The following is a 9766-nucleotide window of genomic DNA, read 5'->3' as shown; positions in this document are numbered from 1 at the left end:
TAAAACTAAAGGTAAACGTTGTAAGTTCTTACTAGAAGGTAATTAGGCAATATGGCGATGTGTAGAATGGCTTCTATCCAAGGGTAACGAGATATTACCATTAGATATTGATACTGACAAATTAAGTTCCGTCATCCTCAAATCTGCAAGGCAAGACCATGGAAAAACTAGAGCAAGATACGAAAGTCATGCAAAGTGATTTGGCAGAGATGAAATCAATGAAGGATGATCTGATTCAATACATAATAGGGTGCAACAGAGTACCGGCGGAGAAAATTTGCTTATTATTCTCACTTGAGCAATAAAACGTTGTAAAACTCTCACTTAAGCAATAAAACCTAAATTTGCTTATTATTATTTGTAGTACCAAAAACGTAAAATAACACTACATCAAATTCAAAAAACTATTTTGTTGTGTTGGAAGCCGAGGTCATCCACCCAAAACTAGACAGGGGATGACGCGAAAGGCAAATACCTAAATCTTTCTATCAATAGGAGATTAAAGTGTGTTCTACTCTTCGTCAGAGCTTGAGCCTTCTTCAGAACTAGACTCACTTCCTTTTTCATGTTCAGTACCATTAGCCACCACCCCCTTTTTCTTTGTATCCTGTTCATTTTCAGAGTCATCACTGTACTCGCTTTCATAATCATCATATTCCTCTTCCTCCTCATCTTCGTCTTCCTCAATACCATCCTCTACAGCTGGTCCTTCTTCTGCAATTGCACCTCCTCTAGATCCAGCTCGGCTTCGTTTTAATACCTTTAACTTCAGATTGGTTTTCTTGTCACATCCAATCCAAGTATCGCACAAGCAAAATGACGTAAGATTATAGTTCCCTTCTGCAGGGGCCTGAAATTTCCCCATAACCAACCTCGACCCACTTTTCACTTTCGCCACAGCTTCTCTAACCGCAGAGCTTATCTCCTTTACGGTTGCTCCTGAACCCTCCTTTGTCTCTTGAATTGCTTTCGAGGCGGCTGCAATGGCTGCTGCTTCATCCAAGAAACTGACCTTTTGGGACATCCAAACCTCATTAGAGACAGAGTCCGCAAGAAGCAACCAGAAGTTCTCTTCCTTGTGAAATGGGAAGTAGGGAGCATGGGGTAGTGCACCAACTAGGCCATTCCTGCGTTTGAGTGTGACCCACGCTTGCATTGTGACGATATCACCTTCTTGTATACCCTCTTCACCTTCGGTTTCACAGATGATCTCAATTGTTATTGAAGGCATCATTTCAAGGACTATTTCAACGTCTTGTACTTCAGCAGGCGTGAATCCAGCAATCTGTGTCAATAGCTCCGCACGCTCCATCTCGGTCATGTCCTGTAGTTCTTGGAACGAGCGCACCTTCTGCAGAATTTTGAAAATGTAAGGAACTCGTAATAAGAAAAGAAAAGAAAAGACAAAAGGGTGATAAACCTTAAAATTACTATTTTACCTTGCGTGCGATTTTCTTGATAACAGCCTCACTAAAATGTGGCAACTGCAAAAAGGGTGCATTGCCATCCCCAGATCCTGTTGCTTTTCTGGCACTAAGAGGAACAGCCTGCATAGTGGTACATTGAAAACATTCAGCATTTGTCAGCTTTGCATCGCCAAATATAATATAACACTTGCATGCTACCTATGGACCATACTTAGAACATTCAACTTTTGTTTTCCTGAATTATGTTTAATTTCAGAAAAACTGCAGTGAAATAACCAACTACGTTAAAGCACTTTAGTGAATCAGGAGTTTTTTGGATAACCCTGACTGATTAAGGGTCAGTCAAGAACTACTCATCGAGTACGAGGAAAGCTACATTAAAGCATTTTAGTGACTCAGTACCTGAATGATACTCTGAGAAAGCTCAACAACACCAATTGCAGGCCTCAACCAGCCATGTCCTTGCTGATTGCGTGGAATCACCGCCATCTGTGTTGACAGAAAAAAGTTAATGCATCAAAATTCTAAACGTTTAGGAAGTCGCTTATAACGAGATCTTTAACTCTTTTCTTGTGTGTGTGTGTGTGTGTGTGTGTGTGTGTGTGTGTGTGTGTGTGAGAGAGAGAGAGAGAGAGAGAGAGAGAGAAGCTCAACGACACTCACTTTCATCAGTTCTTCAAGGAGGCTAGGTGCGATTTCAAGCACTTTTTTAAAATCAGCTTGAAGAGTAGATGGCAATTCTGCTGATTCACGAGTAAGCTGAGCCTGAATCAACAATTCTGTCTGAACAGGAGAAAGTCACAAGGGTTAGAATGAGTACCACTGAAATTTGTTACAGAACCTTAAAAAGATGAGCATATCCAAGTGATAATACAGAACAATACCTTAACAAGTGCAGGGTGCTGCTTCCAAAACTTTGCCTGTTCTTGTCGAATATTCTTAAGGTCTAAGTTTAACTCACTCCTAACCAACATGAACAATTTCTGAAGAGGTTCTGCATCACTCCGACGAACTGGAATTTCCATGTACTCGGCAGCTTTAATGAAGACATCCATAACTTTGCTGTGTAATGAAGGCACCATCAGAACAGACGAAACGGTATCTAAAATGAAAAGCTGCCTGCTTGATTCTAAGTTTCTAAGTATATAATATTACTAATAGTATTCATTGTACAATAAAACTTTGACAACTGTTTCTCTTAATGATCAAGAAAATGAAAGTTATGCTTAACTAGACAGAAATGAAAATTCAATAATGTATTTCGTTCTAAATTGCTACACAGAACAACCAGAACAAACATAAATGCATTATGGCTCAGTAAAACTAAATCATAATCTTGACAATCTATTGTCAACAGATGGAGTTTTGGGTTTATAAATAAGCGGAAAAAGCAATTTGCATGACCATAACCATGAAGACATAAATAATGGTACCTTGGGGCCAAGGAAGGTTTCATGAAGTAATAATAACTAGACAACGTTTGATGCATGACATAGTTCCCAGTATACTTCGATGACCTTGCGAGATATATAACAGCCATCACCAGGGGCAAAAGAATACAGACTCCAACAATTCCAAGCAACAGTATTCCACCAGATGCTCCGTCAATATTTAGTAAAAATGAAGGAAGAGCAATTCCCATTTGCATTCCCTGTTAACATGCAGAATGAGTTTTCTCTGTACCATTTAACATAATTTCTGAACAACTATTTGTTTGAAATGAGCTATTAATTGGATTTTCCACTTATGTTGCCAATCAGATGAATATCTACCTGTCTCCCATCTGGATGACCATACTTTTCATAATTCTCACGGGATACTGGATCTGTCAAGGCCTGATAAGCCTTTGATATGAACTCCACAAAATATAAATTGGCCTCTGTAATTCGAAAAGCAGATGTCAGTAAACAAAGATGTTTCCACAGAGCACCATGTTCAATGCTGAATCCAAGGTCATAAACAAGTATAACAGAAAAATTGAACACTTCTCACCTGGATCTGGGTTTTTATCAGGATGATATTGAATGGAAAGCTTTCTGTATGCCTTCTTTATGTCTGACTCTGAGGCTCCAGATTCTAACCCAAGAATACTGAATGGGTCGAACGGTTGGCTCTGCGAGGTTAGATTTATGAGTTAGTGAGCAGTTGCCATAACAAATCAAATCATGAAACAGTATGTTATAAGCTACAACTATACTTAATAGCAGCTAAGGAATTGAGGAGGCCCAGAATTACAGAATACCTCACGGCTTATTTGTTGAATGTAATAAACCAAGAAGCCCATAATGACCCAAAGCAACACAACTGTCATGTTGCTCCATGTTGAAAAATTAGAGATCTGCAAAAGAACATTAGAATATTGTATGAGTAAGGTATCATTCAGTATGCAGTAACAGAACAATCCAACTTCCCAATTTAAGTTAGAAATAAAATGAAAAGAAAAGGTTTACCTTTTTGAATATCGACTTCCGATATTTCCCAGAGCGTGCACACACAGCGCACTGACAGTGTATGCTTTTTGCCTTCTTGGAGGCAAAACGACACAACTTGACTATAGTGTAAGGCACTAAAGGCAGTGCCATTATAGTCAAAATGAAGATCGGGAACAACGAGCTGGTCTCTTCTGATGCAGCCATGGTTGTCCTCCGTCTAAGAGAACTAGTGGTTAATTATTATACCTGCAGGCAATAATCGTTAAAACAGGGTATGTGAAATTATTAAAACAACTCTCATGACAAAATTCATCTAGGGTTCTCAGGCCAGAACCAACAAACCAATGATTCCCATATATCTAAATTAGTCTAACAGTTTAAGCACCCCTGACACATGTACAATCAGAAACACTGGAGGACATTCATTATTTAAGAAGTATTTCTTGGACGATGAACCAATTCCTTTTGTCGTGCATTTCCAAAGAAACAAATTTACAATCTGAACGAAAAATCATGTCAAAATATGTTCGTCAGAGTTATCAAATTATTAACTAGCATGAGTTCACAACAGTTCTGAAACCAGTATTACTGCATATGAACGAGCTATATTACTGTAAGCAACTCCTATGTTAAGGTTCGTGAATAAGAAAGTAAGCATTTAATTCTTTAAAGAGTCAACTAGCATGTGTTCATAATAGTTACCAAAACCAGCCAAGACTTTATCATATACAAACAGAGCTGTTTTCCCGGATGAAACCAGTCAAGACTTGATCATATACAATCAATGATGTATTACTTCAACAAGACCACACTAGTTGTATTCCAATTCATATGTCAAGGTAGGTCATTCCTTTCACTAGAAACTGCCTTACACTAAAATTTTCACACTCATGAATAAGAAAAGGTATTCATAATCAATCCAATTATAAAACCCTAATAACAATCCTGAACTCCATAACTCAAACAGCACCACAAAACATTATCACAACCAAAGTCATCCAATCCATAACATTACTCCAAAAAACCCCAAATTACAGCTGAATCTCATTGAAACGGACTAACTAAAAGTCAAAGCCCCAATTCACAAAAAAAAAAAACGAATCTGAACTAATTAGCAGCATACTCTACGTATAGCAGCTTAGAAGCAAAATCATAACCTCTACATATCAAAACCCTAGACAAAATTGACGAAATTCAATATGTTATTAAACAGATCCATATAAACCCCCATTAAACCCATTAAATCCACCTAAATTTGAATCGAAATTACAAGGGAATCGAATTGGACTTACTTTTGAGATTTTAAGATCTGAAATTCTTCTCCAAATTGACACGCCAAACATATGACGATGATGATGAGAAGAAGATTTTTCAAAGAAACAAAGAGAGAGAGTTCACAACTCTATTGAGATCGAGACTTCTTTGTTTTCTTCAATTTCCCGATTTTGCCCTGAAGAATATTTTTAGTTTTTACTCAAGGCGAGGACTCGATCGCTTTTATATTATCACTGGAGAATAAGTTTTCTAGTAGGAATATAATTTCGTGTTCATGTGTTTGATAAATAGGAATAAGGGTATAAATCTAGGGATTCACGGTTCCCATAAAAAAAATTTAACATATTCTAAAAGTGAACCCATGTAAATAGTGGGTTTAGGTAGGATACTTTTGTTAAGAAAATAGGATTTGCGGAAACAAAATTAGTCGAACCATCTGGGTTAGTCCATCTCAATAGAAGATCCGTTGTTCAAGTCTCCGCTCAAACATAAGATATTTCGTAATTACTATTAGCTTAACCATGGGAAGGAGGCCGAGCTTGCTTAGAGGAGAGAAGACCGGTGGTTACGCTGTCAGGGGACAGGACGGGCCTATGCCTAGTTTCAAAAGAAAAAAAAAAACTAGTCGGTAGGTTTTTCTAGACACTTTAAGTTTTGAAAAGTTACTTCTCTGATTTCATTGGAAAAACTTGAAGTTCCTTTGTAAAAGTTTTTACGAAAGAAAACATCTTTGTTTTTGACTTTTAGGATGTAATTCTACAGTAAAAGTATTTTTGCTTTTAATATGTATAGTCTTGGTGTGAGGAGGGTAGCTTGATAATATTTTACAATCATGCCCGCCTGGTCCCTTTTTATTTACGTTAGCCCAAAAGTAGGTTCCTAAAGTTTCCATGTATCATGTTGGCCAAATTACTTGGATATAAAATTTATCTTATATATATTACGATTACATTAATTGGTATAAACCCTAAAAAGTATGATTTATATGTTTTCTAACTCAGAGAAAACATGAAAACATAGCATGTGGTGGCATTGTAATGCAGAACGGAAGCGTGAGTAAAGAATTTGATAGTAAAAGTAGGATAGTTCTAGAGAAAGCTCTGTTTTGATTGATAATAATAATTGTGATAATACAAAGGACTTGTCTCCTATTTAAATAACTCTAAGACTCAAACTTATAAGATAAGAAATCCCTAAAGTAAATAAAATTCTAGAATTAAATAACTTCTAAAAATATGAAATTCTAAATAAAAGACTTTGAAAAATAATAAACTCTAAATAAAAGATGTTCTACGTCAGGCCCGCCAACATGAAAAGAACTCTTCCACGAGTGTAATACCAAGATCAAATCAATCAGAACGGTAATCACCGACTTAGCCATAAATGTAAATTTCTGGAACATCAGGGGGATCTTCAGTTAAAGAATTATCACCTTCTTGAACTACAACGGTACGATATTGATTGACACGACATTCGTGAGATTGGTGACCTGGTTACCTTCACTTGTTGCATCTGCCGGTAGTCGGACGAGCATATGAATTTTGACTTGGATGTGCCAACTTGAAATTGAGGATTAGTAGTAAGTGCGGGTGACATACGATCATTTCTTGTTTGAGACGAATTCACAACAATGGAAGGAGTAAATGAAGGTGTAGATAGAAGAGGTGGAAGATATTTAGTGCTCATAGGTGTATGGGGTTGATTATAATTGGAAGGTGGGGTGTATTCCATGTTTTGTGAAGACGACATCGAAATATAATGGTTATCCACAATGGGCTATGCTTTTATTGCCAAATACACATCATCATTCAAAGTATGGATAAGTTGTAAGACTAAGCGTTCTTTGATGTCTTTCCAAAAACCATTGATAAAACGTGTAGCTTGTTTGGAGTCATTTTCAAGAAAACCATTACGAGCTAATAAACGATAAAATTCAGTTGCATAAACCGAGACAGTTGATTACTTTGTTTGCAATTATGGTACTCACAGAATAAGACTTGATCATAATCAACATGGAGGAAGTGAGCCTTTAACAAAAGACGCATCTTTTTCCAAGAACGAATAGGTTGTTTTCCAACACGGCAGCGAGAAAATTGTACATGTTCCCACCATGCAGAGGCAACACTTTTGAGTTTAGAAACGACACAAATAACTTGTTGATCCTCCAGAATGTTGCAAAACTTTAAAAGATTTTCAACTTCCGTTATCCAATCAAGAAAACCTTCGATGTCACGGTTGTCATTAATTGAGGAAGAGCGTTCGCCATTCGATAATTAACTTGATTATTATTTGGGATTTGAGCAACTTCGTCATCACTATATTGTTGTTATTGTTGATTTTGAACAATATGAGAATTATGATTGGCTTCATCGTCGAGAGGTTGATGGTTATTATTTTCACCATTACGATTAACAACAAGAGCATCCAAATTGGTTAAAATTAATTGAAATTGACATTGTCTCAAGTTGAGAATCCTGAAGTTGACGTTGGGAATCTTGAAGTTGACGTTGGGTCTCGTCCTGATTTTCCATAAATTTGCGTTGGGACTCTGCAATAACACGAAATATGTCATCAAGAAGATTATTTTTTCCACCGTCTTTTTCTTTTCCAGTCATGATGAGAATAATAAATATTGGACGTGAAAACTGATAAAAACAGAACAAAAGATTGGGCTTCATGGGTTTTGTTTGCCAGTTATGAAGAAAATGGATACAAGTAAGGGAGAAAAAGAAGTAAACGGAAAGAAACAACAAAGGGACCATACCGATAGGTGCTGCTTAGGATAATGAAAATTTGAGAAGTGAGGTGTGTGTGTGGGGGGGGGGGGGGGGGGGGGGGGGGGGGGGGGGGGGGGGGGGGGGGTACTATATGTACGTAGGGAGATGGAAAAAATAGTTGTATGCTATTAGACGTAAGAAGCAAAGATGGAAAAGATAAGATAAAAGGAAAGTGGACAGAACCGACGCATGACAAAAGACACGTAGTGATGTGATAGCATGGAGAAAATTTGGGGAAAAGTTACAGAAGTAGATGGTGATAATTTGGATACTAGGTAACGACACGTGTGTTTTTTTTGATTTTTTTTTTGGACAAAACTAAAACAAAATGATAGTTGGTGATAGGGTTTAGAAGAAAACATGCGAAGATCTCGATATACAGAGAATAGACGAAAGGGTAAATAAAATTTAGATGAAAAGAATAAGAGGGTCATAAGCGGAAGCTCTAGATGCCACTTAATACAGAAAGGAAGCGTGAATAAAGAATTTGATAGTAAAAGTAGGATAGTTGTAGAGGAAACTCTGTTTTGATTGATAATACATCTTGTCTCCTATTTAAATAACTCTAAGACTCAAACTTGGAAAATAAGAAATCCCTAAAATAAATAAAGTTCTAGAATTAAATAACTTCTAAAAATAAGAAATTATAAATAAATACTTTCAAAAATAATAAACTCTAAATAAAGGATGTTCAACATCACATTGGTTCAATCTAATCAAATAAAATAAAAAATATTTTTGACATGAAATTCAGAAAGAAATTTTTTAGATTATATACGAATATGCAGTTAGCAAGGTATTTTCCTCTTTGATATAATTTAGTTAGCCGAGTACTTGCATTTCTACTTATTTCCTGCTTTGTTATAGGTATCATATACATATAACTGGGATAGTTTTCCTTCATATTTCTCATATCATATGAGTATCATAGAAAAGTAATAATAGCATGGAACATATGTTAGTTATTACCATTGGTCGACTTTTAATGTCATCAACCTAGTTAAACCCCTTTAAAATTTCTTTTATTTCACCATTTGGTTAGATAGCATGCAAAAACTGAAGGAATCTTTCCAAGTCTTCACTATGTATTTGTTATTCATTTAATTTTAAAAATCATTTCCCATTGTTACTATATACCTTCCTTTAAGATGTGGTCAAGCCCAGGAACCTTTTGTTATAATATCATCGTAGAAAAGAAACCTAGTGATGACATAATTGTAAATACTCTGCTCATTCTTCTGAGGATGTGTTTTTAATATATGTTAACGAAAGTTCGTTGTTAAAATTAAAAGAAACCTGGTATTTATGAAAACCTGGTATTCATTGCGTATAAGTTTTTACAAATATTCTGGGACCATTTAACGAGTTTTATTTACTCTATTTTGGAAGACGGTCGATTAAACAAATTATTTCCAAATGAAAACCCTAAAACCCTCCTGTCAGTTTTTATCTCTACTTCTTTTCCAAATTCTTTCCAACACTCTCCTGTTTAATACTAACAATAAGTATACATTGGATGCCGTCAAATTTTTTTAAGTATTTGTTTCGGTTTCTTTAATCAAAAAAGGAATTTTATCATAAAACTAAGGGAGAATAACAAAACTCTATTTTGTGTATCACCAATTGATCAACCTAGTGCAATCTAATGGGTTTGAATCAATTCTAGGGGTTACATAAAATATGCGGAGCATTAACCTTCCAGAAATTAAAGCATGGTGATTTGAATACAAGAAACATAGTTGTTTGTGTAATTCAAAGGAAAATCAAGGTGAAGGTCATAAGGATTGAAGAGACCGCATCTTTAAAAAGTGGTAAGTTCTTTGTTCAACATCACTCTTAACAATAAACATTACCA

The 9766-nt window shown here is 36.0% G+C and overlaps 1 protein-coding gene across 1 annotated transcript; it reads right to left on the bottom strand.

Annotated features, from left to right (window-relative positions):
* Window positions 1-218: 218 nt before the first annotated feature.
* LOC113344232 (dnaJ protein ERDJ2A-like) lies at window positions 219-5377 on the bottom strand. Its single transcript, XM_026588240.1, has 11 exons — window positions 5152-5377; window positions 3878-4105; window positions 3670-3765; window positions 3420-3540; window positions 3200-3306; window positions 2861-3078; window positions 2312-2489; window positions 2091-2210; window positions 1830-1916; window positions 1440-1547; window positions 219-1351 (listed from the first exon to the last, which is right to left on the bottom strand). The coding sequence occupies exons 2-11, from the start codon at window positions 4061-4063 to the stop codon at window positions 512-514; spliced, it is 2061 nt and encodes a 686-aa protein (XP_026444025.1). The 5' UTR covers window positions 4064-4105; window positions 5152-5377; the 3' UTR covers window positions 219-511.
* Window positions 5378-9766: the final 4389 nt, after the last annotated feature.

Source organism: Papaver somniferum, unplaced genomic scaffold (assembly GCF_003573695.1).
Source record: "Papaver somniferum cultivar HN1 unplaced genomic scaffold, ASM357369v1 unplaced-scaffold_75, whole genome shotgun sequence".
NCBI classification, from domain to species: Eukaryota; Viridiplantae; Streptophyta; class Magnoliopsida; order Ranunculales; family Papaveraceae; genus Papaver; species Papaver somniferum.
This window is presented reverse-complemented; position numbering and strand designations above follow the sequence as displayed.